General features: G+C 36.0%; 1 protein-coding gene across 5 annotated transcripts in view; it reads right to left on the reverse strand.

The window, feature by feature from the left end:
• Window positions 1-20,728, reverse strand: part of OSBPL8 (oxysterol binding protein like 8) — a 162,243-nt gene that overhangs the window by 81,971 nt on the left and 59,544 nt on the right. For 2 of the 5 annotated variants that reach the window (XM_043879911.1, XM_043879902.1), the window contains exons 2-3: window positions 19,644-19,752; window positions 3,300-3,336 (exon numbers count right to left, since the gene is read on the reverse strand). In XM_043879911.1, the coding sequence (XP_043735846.1) occupies window positions 3,300-3,336; window positions 19,644-19,685 (79 nt within the window). In that variant the 5' untranslated portion in view covers window positions 19,686-19,752. Of the gene's footprint in view, window positions 1-3,299; window positions 3,337-9,876; window positions 9,916-19,643; window positions 19,753-20,728 lie in introns of those variants that run through there. The other 3 variants (XM_043879935.1, XM_043879918.1, XM_043879928.1) reach the window with 2 other exon arrangements.

Consider the following 20,728-nt stretch of genomic DNA (forward strand, 5'->3'; position numbering starts at 1 on the left):
AAATATTAAAAAAAAAAATAGATGATCTTTATCTATACCCAGGAACATGGCTCAAACTTGGAAACACAATGTTAACTACAGAAAACAAGTTGTAGAAGATGACAGATAGCATGACACCATTCTTGTGAAATTAAAAACCTACTGATACATATGTAACCTAAAAATAACCAAAAAAATATAGTTTTGAGAAAGCAATGAATAAACAACAACAACAACAGATTAATCACCACCCTGGGAGGACAGGCAGACACGAGACATCTGTGAGATTCAAGTTCCTAAGTGAGTAGTGGGTTCAGTGTGTACTCACTGTTTGCATACACGTCATAATTCACACGTGCTTCATATAATCTTTCGTAGTATCAGTACATTTAAGGCTAGTTTAAACACATCAGAAAGGGGCTTCCCTGGTGGGCCAGGGGCTAAGACTCCACACTCCCAAAGCAGGGGGCCCGGGTTCAATGCTTGGTCAGAAAACTGGATCCCACATGCAAGCAACTAAGAGCGTGCATGCCTCAGCTAAGACTCAGTGCGGACCAATAGATAAATAAATATTAAATACATTACGAGAACAGCTAACAGAATTAAAGCATGCTTTAGTATTCCATCAGAAAGACACATGTATATAAGTCTTAAATAACTTGACTACATAAAGAAGAAATACAAGTGCAAATTTAGTTCTATTCACCTCTTGCTAACTCCTTACTGACTGAGGTATTACTGTTTATAATTTTGATAACCTTGAAATGAGAGGAGTTGTAGAAATAGCAACATACGGAGTATATCTCCTTACAAAAACCAGAAAGCCTATTTTTCTATTTGTTTTTTCTTACATCATTCACAAACATTATACAGAAAATTTGCATAATATAAAAATCATTTTGATGCCCTGCATCATTTGCACACTACTAGAACATTTGCTTATAAACTCAGGGAAAGTCGTGACCTTTTTCTCACTTGTATTCTTTGGCATAATATTGACAATAAATACTTGCTAAATGCCTGGATCAATATTTGACCAATGAATCACTACAGGATCCAAAACAGCTTCTGGTAATTTAACCAACTGCCTCCCTGTCTAGAGACAGCATTAGAGTGCCTTCTTCTGGTCCCACTTCATAACGAAAGCAAAACAAAGAGAAGCAAAACAGCCTACTTTGCTGAATACCATATTAAGATAGAAATTAATCACACTGGGATCATTCATAGTAATATAATTAACAAACCAGCAGTCACTTTTAAGGAGGATATGATTCTGTAACTACCATTCTTCACTTTCCAAATTTAACTCATCAATACAAAGTCAGGAGAATTTTACAAGCTTCAAAGTCTGGTTCTCGCCCTTAATCTAAGTAAAAACTACTAAAAAGAAGTTAAGCTTTTTAAAGTCATAAATAACGTCTTAAAGGAAATCCTAAATATCCCCTTACAGAGAAGATGGTATACCTTTTCTCAAATACATTAGTAATTTAAATATGTTGCTATGTATCTTTATAGTTTTTTCACTCAGTAGTATAGATCCTAATGAAGTACTAAATAGAATTACATTTCACTCAAAATGATATATGGTCTATAGTAAATAACACAGCCACAGTCTTCTAATAGTTGGCAGAGTACAACACAAACTCTAATATATAAACTACAATATAAACTCACCTCTAATATACATTATATATTTTAGTTCATATGTGCTTAAAATATATAACTATAATAAATGTCTTCTATTTCAAGTAGAAATTAAAGACCCCCATTTATAAAACCCAGGTCCTAAGAAGAACCACTTCAACTGATATTAAAAATGCAATTCTATTTCTAAAGTTCAGCAATGACAGTAAGTTCACGTAAGTCAACATCTAAATACATGAGATAATTAAAGTAACTGAAAAATGCATTAAAAATATCTACCAGGTATCATAAGTAAGACTGAACAAGAAAACAAAAACGTTTTGGGATGCATATACTTTTTTTACTTCAAAAATTTTTTTTTAGTTTTTTGTTTTGTATTGGGGGATATCCAATTAACGTTGTGGTAGTTTTAGGTGAACATCGAAGGGTCTACTTTAAAATTTTACTACTCTAATAACGCTATGAACTACTCAATACTATGAATTGTTACAATTAGAATAAAAATGGAATTTTAGCATATTACTTTAAATTACTTCTCTCTTTAGAATACAAAATTATAAACATACTACATCCATTATTTGAGACAAACAGTAACTGATCTAGACCAAAGTATTTTACAACTAGAAGAGATGCTGCCATTATCTCGCTAGGTCCAACCAATGAGGAAAATGAGCCCCAAAGCAGTGAACTGACTTGCAACAGTCACACAATTATTTAGGAATAAATACGAAAACTTCCTGAATCAATATAATTCCCACACGGGTCTTGAATAAAGTTAAAACCTTTGATTTATAATGCAGCAATATTTTAATTATCTGGTTAGACTTAATTCAGTGAAATGATAGCTTTATTCTGATTTTTGAAAACCAGAAGATGACTACTAAACTAGTAACCAATTCTAACTCCTTGGGTATAGTTAAGATCTTAGCTTCAGACTCTTTATCTACAAAAACTAATGCTTTATTTAAATGATCTCTGAAGTTTCATTCACATCAGTACATTTAATATGTCACAAAGCTTTGAAATTATGTATTCACGCGTCTAACTCTCCTACTAGTATGTAATGATCCTTAAGGCCAACACACATGTTTTATTCACTGTGCATTCTCCAAAGCTAGCATAGTATCTAGTCAAAAACAGGTTTTTCAAAACATAAATTTAAAGGATGTAGCTTCTAAATTCCTAGATAAAACAGGCTTCACTTATGAAATTACCAAAGTAAAAATAATTTTTCTCATAACCAGATTATCTATTATATAAAAGTTCTGACAAAAATAAAACAGTATTTCTCAATTCATATGGCAGTGAATTTGTTATACCTTGTCCAGCCTCAGAGTAGTCTGATCTGTGCTTTGTGATGACTGTAGAAAGGATACTATAAAAAAGTATTAGTTCATGATTTAGGAATTAAGAATTTATAAGCGGTAAATTAGATAACTAAGTAAACAATCCATCTTTAGATAATTAAGATGTAAGTACACAAACACTATTAATCTCAGATGGACACTGACAACAGATGGGTACTGACTGATCATTTATATTCTTTATATTTCAATGCCTGGAAACACAGTAGAAGACTTAATAAACAAAACGGAAATACCATATACCTTTTGTTAGTACAACATCAAAATATTATCACGTCTGCAAACATGCCATTCAAACTTTTAACTACTTACTTGATGGCCCAAGGACATCTTTGCTATCACCAAGAAGCTTTTAATGCAGGATAATTGAGCAGCAAACAAATAGAATCCAAACCAGGAAGAAGCAAAGTGTATCAGGATTGAAGCAGCAGTGAAACAAAAGGACAAGGAAAACGGCATTAGTTTATAAGGAGAAAGCACATGCTAATAATCATAATTTGCAAGGAATTTTCTTTTCCACGCATAAAAAGACCTTGTCTTAGGCATTATTTAATGTTTGTTCTAATTTTGGAAAATGAAGGTGGAAAGAGAAAAATGAAATCACTCAAGTATTTTGTTTTGAAAATTACACAAGTGAAAAATTACTTCCAATTAGGATTCAAGGTATGGGTTAGGAGTGATTAAAAAATCATTTAGAAATGCAAAGGACAGCCAAAAGTTATTCATCCTTTAAATTCAAGTGGCATAAAAATATGCAACACGCATGCACTATTAAATATTAGTTCTCTGCATGCCATGAAAACACTTAACACTATGTAGAAATTCAGTCTGTTTCTTCTACAAGAAGAAGCAAGCAGTTTACTGAGCACTTATGTCAAGCATTGTGCAAAGAGCTTTTATAAAGAGACATCAATAAAGTGGAAGAAATTTTTTTCTCAAATGGCAAAAAACCAAAGAGAAGAACAATAAAGTTAAGTTAGACAAAACTTTCCTAGGATCCACTAGTATCAAGCATATCATCTAGAGCTACTAGTCTCCAGGAAGATAGAAGATCAAATTCTTGAATGATTAACTTGCAATCAACCAAAAGAAACAGGAAAAAGACTGCTGACTGTTTCTCTAGTAACTATTTTAATAAACAATATGACACTAAACGTCACCTACAGACAAGTGTTTTGGTCTCCCTTGGCAAGAAAAGAGTCCTTGGTTTTCTTCCCTTCATTTCAAATACCAAGCGTGGATCTGTATCAGAACTAAAGCAACAACAAAAACAAATAACCCCCACTGATGACATTATTGTTTGGTCTTATTTAAAGGAAACGGGAAGTCTTAACTGGTTTTGCGTTCACCCTCCAAAAAACTTGCAGTTGTTTGCTTTGGGTTTCTGTTGACTCCCAGAGGGAAAATAAGCTTGGCCCTGCTACTTTCCTAAGTGAAGGTGATTTCACAATGCGCAAAATTATGTTCTAATGCCTCTAAAGGCATTTGCTTTATTTATTTTTCGATAGCTTCCCATTTAAGCTCATTCACGCATTTCAGTTTCACTGATAAAACTAAAAAAAAAAAAAATACAGCTTTAGGGACAATGAAGTAATCGTGCTCAAATTCTTATTACTGAAATGGCCATGTTATTATAGCTAGCAAGCATGTGGAGAGATTAAAACATCTGTGGCAGGCAACTTCTAAAATGACCCCAGTGATCCCCACTTTTTGGTGTATAATTCCTTCTCTTTGAGTATATACTGGATGTGCTGAATTGCTTCTAATAAAGAGAATACAGCAGAAGTGAAAATGTCATTTCCAAAATCAGACTGTAACAAGACTATGACTTCCATTTTGTTTGAGGTCTCTTTCTCTCCTCTCGCTCTCTCCCCCAGACAGATCATCTTGGGGAAAACCAGCCACTGAGTCACGAGGCGATCGTGTAGAAAGGCCCAAAAATGAAAGGAACTGCAGTCTGACAAGCCTTACGTGAGCTGGGAAGGGGCTCTTCCGTCTCCCCTGACACCCTTAGCAGCAGCTCCTTCCCCAGCTCTTGACCACAGGAAAGGTTTTGAACTAGAAACAGCTAGATGTTCTCAGATTCCTTACTCACAGAAACTGTACGGTATTAAACGCTTGTTTTCTACCACTTAATTTGGGGATGATTTGTTACATATCAATAACTAAGACAATACTGGAAAACTGAAGGAGGTTAGGAAACTGACAGAGACAACTATGGCATACTTTACAAATGCTTCATAGACATCTTTGGGAAAATCTTCCTGTATTGATACAAATAATTATCAGCTTCCCTAGATTGACCAGTAACTTCCTAAAGGAAAGCAATGGTTCTAACCATATATACACAGCCAAGAGTATTTACTTTCACAGGGCCAGTCACATTTGAAGTTCTCAAGCTGGTGTTCTACTTAGAATAAAAGATTAAGCTCCATTTCACTGTAGAGCTGTATATAGTTCTTAAATTATGTTGATTAAAAGCACTATGTCATCTGCGCACTCTGTCAACGCTTTTCATTTTTACTCGCAGAAAAAAACCCTTAGCATATAAGCAACTTCTGAATAACTTACTTCAAACTATGTTTTCCAAAGTATTTGCTCAGGCATACCTGTGTCATATAAACCTGATTCTATCGGACTAACCCAGTATTTTTTTCAGACTGAGGCACTGGAAAATAATCAAAGGAAGCACCATCTACTCTTCTCATTGATCTATCATCTATCCATGGATCCACCCACCCAAATATTCACTCAGTACCTACTATATAGACAGGTATCACTTTAGAGGAATAGAGCAGTAAACAACAAAAATTCTGCCCTTGTGGGAGTTACATTTAGTGGGAAAGATAAACAATAACATAATAAACAAGTAAAATTTTGTTGTATATTATATAGTATAAACACTAAGGAAAAAATAAGCAGAAAATGAAGACATATAAAATGTTAGGGAAGATGGAGAAAGTTTTATACAGGGTGGCCTAGGGAGGCTTCACTACAAAGTTGACTGAATAAAATGAAGAAACTTCCCATAAGGACATAAGGGGAAGAGTATTCCAGGGAGCAGGAAGATCAAGACGAGAGTAGAGGACTTGGATGGGAGCAAGTCTGGAGTGTTTGGAGAACAGGTCAGAGGAGTGGAATACATGCAAGTAGGAGAGTGGGGGATGCAGTCAAAGAAGTAAACGGCTGCAGGACTTTACGGGACCTAGTCAAGACTTTCTGTTTTATTCTGGGTGAGTTGGGAAGCCACTGGATGGCTCTAAGAAAGGGAGTGCCGTATATGAGAACGTTGTAACAGGGCTGCCCCAGCTGCTGTGCTGAGAACAGGTCAGAGGCACAAGGGCACTATCAGTTCAGAAGTTACAGCAATATTACAGGGGAGAGATGGTGGAAACTTGGACCACGACGGGAGCAGTGAGAGGGATGAGAAGTAGTGAAATTCTAAATATATTTTGAAGGTGAGGTCAACAGAATTTCCAAATAGGCCAAGTATGAGGTAAAAGAAAAAAGGAATCAAAATCAAGTCGAGTGTTGGACTTTGAGCACCTGGAAGGATGGAACTGCCATCATCTGAGATGGAAAAGATGGTAGGACACGCTCATTTACAGGGAGATATGTAACTACAATCATCCCTTGGTATCCAGAGGTTACTGGTTCCAAAACACCCCCCACCCCCATCCCAGAGCAATACCAAAATCTGTGGATGCTCAAGTCCCTTATTTAAAATGGTGCAATATTTGCATATAACCCATGTACATCCTCCTATATACTTTATATCACCTCTAGATTACTTATAATATCCAATACAAAGTTAATACTAAGTCACTAGTTGTAAATACAATGAAAATGCTATATAAATAGCTGTTAGTATGTGGGAAGTTCAAGTTTTACTTTTTGGGACTTTCTGGAATTTTTCCCCCCAAATATTTTCCAACTGCAGATGGCTGGATCCATGGATGTAGAACCCTCAGTTTTATATGGAGGGCCAACTGTCTCTCAGTTTGGAACAGGTTAAGTTTAAAATGTCTGTCAGACATCCAAGTCAAAATATCAAGTAGGCAGTTGGACATGCAGACCTGCATGTCCATGTACATGTATAGGGAATGGTCTAGGAATAGTATAAATTATGTATGTGTGAGAGTTAGGGTATATGATCTGAATGGCTTCATCACAGGAGATTAGAAAACGCACCAGAAACAGGCACCAGAAAACTTGTATTATAATGGAACAGCAACAGAACCAAGAGTCACTCTGAAACATTACAAACAGAAGCAGAAGACACAAGGAAAAATGAGGGCCACTTCAGAAACCTTTCCCAGAGGATGTGACGTAGATAAAAAGGCGCTAGACTGAGACGCGAGTGAAATCATCTCTCAGAATTATTTGCAAGTGACGCTAATTGGGAAATGAGATATTATTAAAGATTACATATTAATTTTACCAAGTAACTGACATAACTGAAGACTTCTACACACTACACTTCTTATTCTTACTGCTTTTAGGACTTGGGCTTAAGTTGTGCAGTTCCATGTTGTGTAACACACAAATAAAGACAATATGAAAATACTGATGTTGAAATGCTCTGTACAAGTACCTTTTAAGGTAATTCAAAAAATAAAAAACTAGCCACTCTTCTTGGCTTTTGTTAAGAGAACCAAAATACTACTAAAATTTCAAAAGAATCTAGGAACTTCTCAGCTCGTTCAGAAAAAGACCACTAAGGTATGATAGAACAATGTCCTCTCTCTGAGCAACTCAGCATGTTTACCATCATCCTCTGAACAATGTCCACACAGTCATCATCTCAATGTTTTTTATCATATAAATAAATTCTCTACTTCAGCAGAAAGCATTAGCTGACAAATAATAAAAGAGTAAAATGCCTAGAATTTGTTAATTTAGAATTCATTAGTATATTGTATACATAGTATATACTAACAGTACTTTAAAGAATGAAATATAGCCATTATCTAAATCTTTACTGATTTTAGTTTTAAAATTTCAGGAAAAGAGCACAATGCAAAAAAATGTGATTTTATTTTAATATATTTCTAAGTATTTGCCGTGTCATCCATAATTAGCATAAAATTTGCAATCTTTAAGAAATACAAAGGGAGAAGTAGAAATTCATAATCGTACCCTTCATTCTGAGAAACCACTCAGTCCTAAACAATCGAGGACAGACGGCCACTCTCTCTAAATACAATACAGAAACAATACCAAGAGATCTATGGCTTGATTCCATTGCCTTTAGCACAGCACCTCCCTCCTTTATCGATTTGACTTAAATTTGCCTAGAAAATCCTACGGACAGAGAAGCCTGGCAGGCAACAGTCCATGGGTCGCAAAAGAATCAAACATGATTTAGTGACTAAACAACAAAACAACAAAAAATCTGTTGAGCTTAAGAGAAAGTCCAAATAGCTTATCAACCACTGGTATGAGTAGAGTTCAAAATAAACTTGCAAGCAGATGGCACCTCTTTCTCCAATACTGCTGATCAAGTTGCACTCATAGAAGCGATCCTGCTTCAGTGGGCTCTCAGAAGCCACAACTCCAAAGAAGGGGTATATAAAGCATCTTAAGACTGCTCTCTTTAGCGTTATCTTCGGCTCTTAGAGTAAGCAACTTTAGTGGGAAATATACTATGCAGTTGAAATCTTTTTGTCCTATAAACAGGACTCATTACACTTAAATGAATTTTTTCATATTCCTACAATCATCTGCAAAACACACATGTCCATATTTTATTCCTGAGTTTTGCAGGAGAGATTTTAAGGGAATATTTTTCTGGGACTAGAGTTTATCACTGTTAGAGAATATGATCCGTTCTGCCAGGCAGTTGCATTTTTGATACAGCAATTCCACTACTAGGAATGCATACTAATTCAAAATGTTTAAAAAGATGTGTTCAAAGATATTTATCACATCATTTAGGGTAAATGATATACTTAAAACATGGAATTAAATAAATAATAATATATTCACATAATAAAATACTATGTAGTCATTATAGTTTGGTTTTATTTTTTCAGGGACTGAAAAACATCCATTACATATTGGCTTTTAAAAGTAGGTCATACTGAATCACTTTGCTGTACAGCAGAAATTAACACAACAGTGTAAATCAACTATACTTTGGTAAAATAAATTTTTCTTAAAGCAGTGAAACAGAAATTTGTATGATATGACCCCACTTTTATAAAATTTCATGTGTAAGATATACACGTGAATACACTGAAGAAGTGAAAGTCACTCAGTTGTGTCTGACTCTTTGAGACCCCATGGACTATACAGTCCATGTAATTCTCCAGGCCAGGATACTGGGGTGGGTATCCTTTCCCTTCTCCAGGGAATCTTCCCAATCCAGGGATCAAACCTAGGTCTCCCGCATTGCAGCCGGATTCTTTACCAGCTGAGTCACAAGGGAAGCCCAAGAATACTGGAGTGTGTAGCCTATACTTTCTCCAGCGGATCTGACCAATCCAGGGATCTAACCAGGGTCTCCTGCATTGCAGGTGGATTATTTACCAACTGAGCTATCAGAGAAGCCCTGACACCTGAGCACGTAAGAAAGAGGCCACCAAAAAACAACAGTGGTTATCTCTAGAAAATAAATTTTATTTACTATATTTTTCTTTAGTGTTTAATTATGCCACATTGTTATGTATTATTTTTATAATCAAAAAAGATTAAATGTATTTACATATTGGGCAAATGAAAATGCAATTTTTAAAGTAAGCTTTTCAATTTACATTAGCTACTTTTTATAATAACATAATCATCTAAGATTAAACATAGTAGAAAATGCATTTTAAGAATCTAACTTGAAATCCTAAAAAAATACAAAAATGTTAACATTTTGAACATGGCACCATGTATTACTCACTGTCTCTTGAACTTCAGCAACTTCTGAATATGGCAAGATCTAAAAAAAAGACAAATTTTCTCAGGAGTGATTTAACTTTGTATACCTGAATCTGAATCTGGAGAGCACTCAGAGTTTATTGAAGGAATTAAGTGCTTCATTAATCGTTTAAAAAGTGGCAAAAAAAAAGAAAAAAAAAAAAAGATCAATTGTATGTTTACACTGAAACTAAACCTTTAAAAATAAAAATTTCGAGACTTCAGGAAATTACAATCAGTCTACCAATCTGTCAAGTCTTCTCTGGCGTGTTTTGGGGCCTCCTCGCATATGTTTAATTATATCAGGCTTCCCACCAGGCCAGCCCTCTCTTGCTTTAGTTTCTAAAACACTCTGCCGTTCTGGCTTCCTTTCTGATGTCCCACCTCCACTCTGTCCTCCGTCCAGTAAAACTCGCGAGCTTCACCAGCGCCCAGTCCCCCACTACCTGTGGTTTTCTTTCTATCTGCTCTCTTACCGCAGGTTCCATTCATACTCAAGGCTCATCTGCTACCTTTACTCAGACAACTTCCAAGCTTCTTCTTCAGACCTAGCCTATTTCCAAAACTTTATCCTAAAACATTGCTACCAGTATGTTCAGACATTACTGCAATTAACTTCTGGTTCTAAAATTCTGTTAACAAACTTTACTATCTCCAGATCCCTCTATACTCCTAGAAATTGCCAAAGACTCCAAAGAATTGCTGTTTATATGGATTATACCTATTCATATTTGCTGAATTAGAAATTAAAAGTGAGAAATTCACTATCTTTGCTAGCTGATCACGGGCAATGTCAGTGATAAGCCAAGTTGATAGTTTACATACTTTTCCATAATCATGTGATGAAATGGCATTTTACTTCTGTAGTCTCCTCCCCAAAACCCAGTCTAATCATGAGAAAAGTATCAGACAAATCCTAGTTGAGTGACACTCAAAATATCTGACTAGAATGCCTCAAAAATGTCAAGATTATCAAAAACAAGTAAACTCTAAGCAATTTTAACTGCTAAGAGGACCTTATGGAGATGTGATGACTAAATGTAAAGTGCTACCTGATGGGATTCACACACATAGAAAAAGAATATTAGGTAAAAACTAAGGAAATCTGAAACAAAGAGCAAAATATGGACCTCAGGTAATAATGTATCAGTATGGATTCATTAATTGTATCAAATGTACCATACTATTATGTTAATAATAGAGGAAGGAAACTGAGTACAAGCTATATGGAATTCTTTACTACATTCACAATTTTTCTGTAAGCCTAAAACTCTTATAAAAAAATGAAGTTTGTTTAAATTAAAAAACCACTGCTTAGGAAAAAAATTAAACGAAGAAAATCTGAAAACACAAGAATACACAAGCATACACTCCATTAGCCAGCAGAGCAATGACATCACCTTTCATGCAGTCTTGGGTAAAAAGTGCACTATACATTCAGGAGAATGAGAAACAAAGCAAATAACATCAAGTACCACGGTATTACTACAGAAACAACTTAGACCTCACAGACTCTCTGAAAAGATCTTGAGTTCCAAAGTCCTGGGAACACACTGAGAAAATCTCCAAACATAATGGAAATACAAAAGATTTCTGACTTGGAATTTCTGCTGGAGTACTGTATAAAACACTGGCTATTTCTTCTACTTTTTCAGAGTTAACCCTTTCTTCAATTTAGCTCCCCAAACATTTTAAGAGTCCCATCATACACCTGGAAAATGTTTACATTATTCAACTTATAAGAGAATCAAGGATAACTTTTAAAAGTCAAAAAAAAGAAAAAAAAGGAAGACATACTAAGAATCTAAGCACTCAAACAACAGAAAATACCGAGTAATATTTTCCTACTTGGGCAGTTCAAACATTACAAATATTTAAGTATATTTAACTACTGCTATTAATTTATGCTCCTATTGAATTAACAGATCTAAGTGATGATCATCAATGGCCATAAATTTTTTTTAAGGTACTGATACATAAATTTGTATGCTATGACCCCACTTATAAAACCTCATGTGTAAGATATACACATGAATACACTTAGGAAAGAGGCCACCAAAATAATAACAGTGGTTATCTCTAGAAAATAAATTTTATTATATTTTTATTTATTGCTTAAATATGCCACATTGGTATGTGTTATTTTTTATAGTCAAAAAAGATTAAATGTATTTACATACTGGACAAATGAAAATGAATTATATGCCTCCTGACGGTAATACACAATACCATCAATGAATTATTCTTGTCAAAAAAAAACCTGAACCTGAATCTGTGCAAGCCTCAGGTTAAAACTGTCTACTGACCAATTTGCAAGAAATAAGTAACTGAAGAACACATTAAACAATGACCATGGGGGAAAATCCAGATTGTGGGAAACCTACAGGACGAACTACCTTATTTCTTCAATAAATTGAAAACAAAAATTAAAACTGAAAAGGAAGAATCAAAAACAGATGCAGGAGAAACTTAAAAGATTAAAAAAGACAAAGTGACTTATCAACCAAGCCCAGTATAATGACAATAAAACCAAATTTAAGCATTAACTAAATATTTGATATTAAAGAATTACTTTTTTAGAGTAAGAATGGTATTTATGGTTAAAGTTTTTAAGAAAAGTCTTTATATTTTAGAGATTATACTGAAATACTTATAAATAAAATGATACATATGGGATGTTCTCAAAAAAAAAAAAATGGGGTGGGAAGGCAGGGGTATACATGAACAAGACTGACCTGAACTAATAATGCTGAGGATTAGTGATGGGCACATTAGGATTCATTGTACTAGTTTCTCTTATTTTTTAAGCATGTTTGAGGGCACTCCCTACTGGCCCAGTGGTGAAGAATCCGCCTGCTGGTGCAGGGCACCTGGTCCGAGAAGATCCCACATGCCGTGGGGCAGCTAAGCCCATGGACCACAGTTACTGAAGCCCACGCACCCTGGAGCCCATGCTCTGCAACGAGAGAAGCTCCCGCCGCAGCCAGAGAGCGGCCCCAACCGCCACGAGAGAAAGCCCTCACGCGGCGAGGGAGACCCAGCACAGGCAAGCACACGAATGCACTCAAAACTCACATAATGTAGAGACCACAAGGAGGTCTCTATTATCATTCTTGTATGTGCAATTAAACTGTTACGGTTAGCAAATGGTTGTTAGGAAGATGAAACTATTTTAATATAAAAGACAATGAGTATGTAGGTAATAAATTGCTGACTAAAATTTCTAGTTATTTTATTATTTTACATAAGAAGATCTCTGCCACCTAAGAATTTACCTAATTCAGGACCTTAATCTAACTGGCAATTCCTTAGGTGAGATGCCCCACCAGACTACCTGATTTCAGATTATTTGCAATAGGACCCACATCATTAGGCTGGGATGCACCAGAGGTTAGTACGATGACAGTGGTAGGCAGAATAATGGCCTCCCAAAAACGTCCACATCCCGGGAATTCCCTGGCAATCCAATGGTTAGGACTGCGTGCTCGCACTGCTAAGGGCTCAATCCCTGGTCAGGAAACTAAAATCCCACAAGCTGAGCTGCCAAAAAAAAAAAAAAAGACAACAAAAAAAGATAGTAGAATCTGTGAATGTTTAGAAGCCTTAGGATCTGTGAATGTTACTTTACATGAGGCAAAGGACTCTGCAGATGTGATTAAGTTAAGAATCTTGAGATAGAGCAGTTATCCTGGATTACCTGAGTGGACCCAAAGTAACCCAAGGGTCCCGACAAGAAGGAGACAAGAAGGTGAGTGTGGCAGGAGGCGTGACAACAAAGGCCAGAGGCTGAACGGGAGGAAGAAGCCGCGAGTCAACGAAGACTGCCACCTCCAGACGTCGACAAAAAGAAACGGACAGTCCCCTCAAAGCCTCCAGAACGAACACAACATCTTTTTAGACTTCTAATATCCAGAACTCTAAGATAATCAGTTACTGCTGTTTTAAGACTAAATTTGTGGTAACCTGTAGCAACAAGGAAACTAGCACAATGACTTGAGCTACCTTTTGAGAAACAGAGCTTCCTATAACTACATGAGTGCATGCCGAGGCCTGATGACCTCCTGTCAGGGGATACTGTGGACAGAATACTTACGTTAGACAGACTATTAGACTAACTGATTCCTAAAAGTTTCCCACAAAGACTAAGGGGGGAAAGTAGCCACAGGACTCAGAGGTTTGCAAAAGGCTCTGCTGATAGCATAATCTTTGTTAAAGATGAAAAGAAAAGGCCTCTATGAGGCAATCGTGAAGTATATAAGCATTAGCCGAACACTTAGCAGGCACGTCTCAAAGCACATTCAAATATTAGATGAGCATATGTACCAAATTTGGTGACCCATTTATTATAGACAAGAAACTTCACAGCCTTTCTCTCGCCATTTCCACTTTGGGGTGAGAAGGGGGATCTAATAACAACCAAGTGCCATTGTACAAGAATACTTTACGAGATTAATCGACATGTGTATAATTTATCATCAGACTTGAATGCATAAATGTCTTAAAGGTCAGTTACTGAGAAACTGTGCACCAAAAATACTGTCCTTATAAATCCAGGAGATCTTTCCAATCCAGGGATCAAACCCAGGTCTCCCTCATTGCAGCCAGATTCTTTACCATCTGAGATACCAGGGAAGCCCCCAAACAAAAACATACAGTATACTAAAGCAATAACGGTAATGAAGAAGCTAAATTAATGGTACAGCTGACCCTTGAACATGTGGGTGTGAACTACACAGCTCCACTTACAGGCAGACTTTTTTCAGCAGTAAGTACCACAGTGCTACAGATGAGTGGTTTGCTGAATTGCAGACACCAAAGGACCATGGTTCCATATCAAGTGTTGGAAGCTCTACCCCAACCCACCTCCAAGCATTCAAGAGTCAACTATATTTAAACCAGAGAATAAAAATAACAACATTTAAAATATGTGACCTGCTCAAAAATAATACTTAATGTTACCAAAAATTGGCAGTTTCCTTGATTTACATGCCACATACACAAGCTGTATGTTGTCATCAAATGTGCCATATATATAGTAGCCATACTTCTTAGAATATGATTTAAAGCACTCGGTAAACGCTAATAAAATACCAATTTTACTTTATGAGCACTAAATCACAGTCATCGGTAAAAATTCATCTAGTAAATATAAAACTCAAAGTTTCAGGAAGCTAGGTCACCTGTAGGCCCCTCAAGAAGATACTTACTCATTTACTACAGTTTAAGAATTACTGAGCTAAATCATCTTCGAAGTTGTTTCCACTTCAGAAAGCATATGACTCAAAGTGTCCAATTTAATTAGAATCTTAAGTTTCTCAATTGAGAGTCCCTAGTTAACACTACAAGCTCCAATACTTTGGCCATCTCATGCAAAGAGCTGACTCACTGGAAAAGACCCTGATGCTGGGAGGGATTGGGGGCAGGAGGAGAAGGGGACAACAGAGGATGAGATGGTTGGATGGCATCACCAACTCGATGGACATGAGTTTGAGTAAACTCCAGGAGTTGATGATGGACAGGGAGGCCTGGCGTGCTGCGGTTCATGGGGTCGCAAAGAGTCGGACACGACTGAGCAACTGAACTAACTAACTAATAATACTACAAAGATTTCTACATGTTTTTAAAATTTTATTCTCTTCTAAAAAGTTGTTTATATAACCACTTTTTAATACAACAAAAGATCTTGACCTTTAAGAGACTTTATAACATAGTTTCCTCTGGTAATAGCATAGTATACAAGACATTCAAAAGACAGGACTTTCCCTAATGTAAGGAATTTTTTTTAATCTACTTCACTTATTTGGTTTACCTCAATCTATTAATAAATATTTGACCCCTGCACTTAAAGGATTTCTCAGTGGTTAATTTCCAAAATGTTATGAGTTCTGCACTTTTACAAAATATTTTAATACATATATTAAATGTAAACATGTTCTGAAGTATATTTAGTATAAAGATGCAATTCATATTTTTTAGTATTTACTACTTAAGACATACAACACTACCACAAAAACAGAACTATAAACAATAAATAAGCAAGTGAATGTTTTAAAAATAGGAAGCATAATCCCATGTAGAAGAAGAAAATTGAGTAAGTGGACACTAAAGTCAACTGAGTCCCAGCTTTCACCACCTCCACCAAGACTACAAGTCGTCTCAGTCAGTATCTGTATCTCTCACTCTTCTAAATCATCTCATATCCTGCTTCCAGATTCATCCTGTCCACCTTCATAAAACTATTCAGTGACATACCACTGTCTATAGAATCAAGTTCAAAATCCCTGGTCTGACACTCAAAGACTTCCATAAGTTTGGTCTCTATCTGCCACACTGATCATTATTCTTGTAAACAACATTCAGTTCAGTTCAGTTGCTCAGTCGTGTCTGACTCTTTGCGACCTCATGAACTGCAGCATGCCAGACCTCCCTGTCCATCACCAACTCTCAGAGTTCACCCAAACCCATGTCTATTGAGTCGGTGATGCCATCCAACCATCTCATCCTCTGTCGTCCCCTTCTCCTCCTGCCCTCAATCTTTCCCAGCATCAGGGTCTTTTCAAACGAGTCAGTTCTTCACATCAGGTGGTCAAAGTATTGGAGTTTCAGCTTCAACATCAGTCCTTCCAATGAACACCCAGGACTGATCCTCCTTTAGGATGGACTGGTTTGATCTCCTTACAGTCCAAGGGACTCTCAAGAGTCTTCTCCAACACCACAGTTCAAAAGCATCAGTTCTTCAGTGCTCAGCTTTCCTTGTAGTCCAACTCTCACATCCATACACGACTGCTGGAAAAACCATAGCCTTGACTAGACAGATCTTTGTTGACAAAGTAATGTCTCTGCTTTTAATATACTGTCTAGGTTGGTCATAACTTTCCTTTCAAGGAATAAACGGTATTACCTTCCAATTTTTCTATGCGTTTCCCCCTGAATAAACCCTGTGCAATTAATTCAGCTTTTAGCCTTGCCTCTTGCCATCCTCCCTTCCTAGAATGCTCTCCTTCCTCGTTTTCAATCCCGTGACCCCTATACCCTATTCATAGTTTGTGTTCTCTTAAGAAACCTTTTCTAACTACCCCAGTGTACGGCAACCACCCAATTTTCACAACTTGTATAACTACGCCTTATGTCCCTCATTTGACACTTCAAAAATGCTTATTACTGCCTTATCTATCCATCCCTGTATCTAGTCTTCTCAAAACAAACATAATTCAGACAGACTACATTTTATATCTTTTAACATCCCCTTCATTGGCCACAGCACTTTGCACAAAGACTGCACTCAAAAGAAGCTAACTAATACTATCTTAAAAACTAGTGCACACAATTAGGTTTTATACAACACTGCCACCACATACTGACATGTTGCTTTATATTTTCAAAGAACTTTCTGGTTTCACTAGATCACACTGTCCCTCCCAGGTAGGCAGGATGAGTATTCTTGTTCATGTATTTTTCACTGAAGTAGAATAGTTGCCTCAATATTTTAGATGGTAAAAGTGAGATTCAGACAAAGTGCAAATCCAAAATTACTCAACAGCCTGGGACTTTTAGAGATAGGTTTTGTTGCCTGTTCTGCCTCTAATTATTTATCTTTTTGGAGAAAAGGCTGAATAGTTATGTTAACAATAGCCATACTAGCTTTTGTTTACTGGATATTTATAAAATGTGCACAGATGTGTAAAAAGGCATTTTATAGATATATTATGTCAATTAAAACTCAAGTAAATATTAAGTAGATATTACTACTAATCTGTATTTAAAACCTGAGGAAAGCTGGAAACCCTGAGCACGTAGCTAAGTGCCAGAGCTCAGATTTTAACACACAGCCAGACATCTGCAAAGCCCATGTTCCTGCCCACCTCTCTCAGATCTAAACTGACCAGCTGAGGCCATGCAGTTCAAAGGTGATATTTCATTAATAGATAACTCAAAGGTAGACCTCAAGATTAGTTTCGAATAGAGAAAATTTCAGTAGTTCACACTGAAATCAGTGGTATTACTGTTTCTAAAATAAGCTGCAATATTTCACCGAAGAAACAATGAAGAAGAAAATTGATCTCACTGAGTTTTAAGTAACTTCCTCTAACCTCTCAATATCAATAGAATTAAGAATAAAAAATGAATTAAACTTTAGCAGTACAGTGCAGACATTCTGGTATAGAATTTAATACTATTTACTTAGACACTAAGTTTAAAAAGATAACAATAAATTTTAAGCAATTCTATCCAGAAAGACAGGTATGATGTAATCAACATATTAGAGGCAAAGGAAAGTATTTAGGGACAGACCTCAGTTGCATCAGTTAAGCTGTAGCTTTTAGAGAAGATAATTAACCTCCCTGAGCCTATTTCCCTCTTTAAAAGTGAGGATAAGCAAATATCTACCTTTAATGGCTGTTGTGAAGACAGTATGAAAAAGTGTTTACCCAGAAAACAGCAATTGCTATTACTGATACTTATAACCAAAAAATTTAAAATATTTTAGCTAAAAGTAAACCTTCAGGAAGTCCATTACATAAGACATAAGTCTTTACATAAGTCCATTACATAAGTCTTTACATAAGAAAATATTTATGGTAAAGTAAATGGTATGTTCCAAGAAAGGCTTTCATCTTTTTTTTTTTGAAGATATAGTGAAAACAAAATAACCTACCATTGGTTTTCCATTTAAAATCGGCGTTACAATAACCTTCCTCATAAACCAAGTTCCGTCCATGTCCATTTTATTCTCTATTAACAAGCTATCATTTTAAAGTTTAACTTTTTCTGACCATTAAAGAAACAAGTTTGAACCAGAAATTCAGGAGAGGGTGGGACCAAGTTAACGCAAGTAAGCAGAACTGCATTTTGCTATCAATCATTACTGATCCTACACTGGAGCCTGAAAGAACATTCACTAAATTAAAATTCACAAACATCTCAATTTAGTAGTGACTTTCAACTTCACGGCAGTATGAAAGAAAAGCTGGCGTGTGCATTATTTCAATATTGTAACTATCAAAGAATCGACCACCTAACAAGCCACAGAGCCATCAGCTGGCTACACTTTACACAGCTGGCTACAGCTGGCACATTTACTTTCGGTAGTACAAACATTCCTAATAAAGAGTCTGTAAAACAATATTTAATGGCGTCTTTACAACTGCAACAAGAAAAATGAAAATGAAATGATCCTTGAGCAAAATGTTTCTATGCATGACAAGGCATCATTTAATTTACCCCACAGGTTAATTTTTATTTTTTTACTTACTGGAGAAGGTACACTTATAACCACCACCCATACCTAATCAGAATACAATTCAATCACAGGCAGCAATACTTATTAAATCTTCATACTTCTATAAAAAGAGTATGTATGGCAACATATATTAATGATTATATATCTTAATTCTTTCATTCTGTCCACAGTTGCACAATTTGAGATTGCCAGGCATTTAATTTCCTCAGTTGTGAATAACCTCTTGATTTCAATAAGACAAAGTTTCTTGAGGAAAACACAAACACAAACTATTGTATCAATATGTCTTACTATATGGCCAGGAAAGCAAGGAAAAAGAGGTAGGAGATAGGGTGGAAATGGCAGAAAACTGGGTTATGCTTCAACAAGCTTTAAACTACCTATAATTTTTATATCAACTTCTTTGGAAGTTCATTTTAAATACATTTGAAAAATAAAATGATGGCTTAAATCAAACACTTCCCAATATAGATGGTAGTCCCTTATTATGCTGTATTTGAATCACTCACCAAAGTTCGGTCAGGTTCTCCATCTGCCAAACTTGCCTCCATAGTGAAAGAAGACAGGTTTACACTTCTCTTTCCATTAATGTTTGGCCATCCTGTAAACTTGGAAATCCTAGAAGAAGAAAATCATACACATTAGTTCTGGTATAAAACTGTGATAAGTGGAAAATAAAACATCAAGTATACAAGGATGGAGATACCATTTTAGGCTGAGCTTATCAGGAAAATTCAATAATGGAGAAACAGATTTTGACATGGGCCTTGAAGAATGGTAAAAGTTCAGAAAAAAATGAATAACAATATTCCAAGTGAAGAGGAAAACCAAGAGCCAGGTTAAAGATATGAGACTGTTCAAAATTTGAAAATATGCTTAAACCTACTTATAACTGAGGAAATAAAATTAGATTCTTTTTCATTATTACACTGGCAAAAACTAAGTGTGCTACCATCCAATGTTGGCACAAATGTGGGAAAACAGATGTTCTCAAACACTTTTGTGAATAGAATGTAAACTGAAACAATTTAGGAGAGGACAATTTAATGAGCGAACATAATATATAAAAAACTTTGTGCTTCTGAATTTTTCATTTTTACAATGAATATCTATTATTTTTATACTTATTTTTAAGTCTTAGAATTATGTCTTCACAAGTCTTTTCCTTCGAGCTTTTTAACAAAGACTCCAAGATGAACTCCTATAATAATTATATATATCCAGAAGTCTCTAATAATTCTTTCTTAAAACAATTAACAAAATTAAAACCAAAAAATAGGTAGATTTCTAGTCATTTCTTGGAGTTGCAAATCATTTTCTTGTTTTTGCAAGTGTAAAAGGCTGCACTGAAATATAAATACAGGATGACCATCCTGTGGATACGAGTCAGCATCTTTCCCCAGCCAACCCCATCAGTGTCCAGTGGGCTCACAAAGCTGCCGCGGTGGTAGGGATGAAGGTCATGCACGGCTTCAGCAGCATGAACCTCCACTCACCAAGGCCAGTCGGCTACTGCCACTGCTGAGCGCCAACTCTGCCTGCAACAGAAACCTACACAGAGCCCCAGTGTGGCACTATTGCCCGGGGTGGTCAG

The sequence above is a fragment of the Cervus elaphus genome, chromosome 3 (genome assembly GCF_910594005.1).
Source record: "Cervus elaphus chromosome 3, mCerEla1.1, whole genome shotgun sequence".
Taxonomy (NCBI): Eukaryota; Metazoa; Chordata; class Mammalia; order Artiodactyla; family Cervidae; genus Cervus; species Cervus elaphus.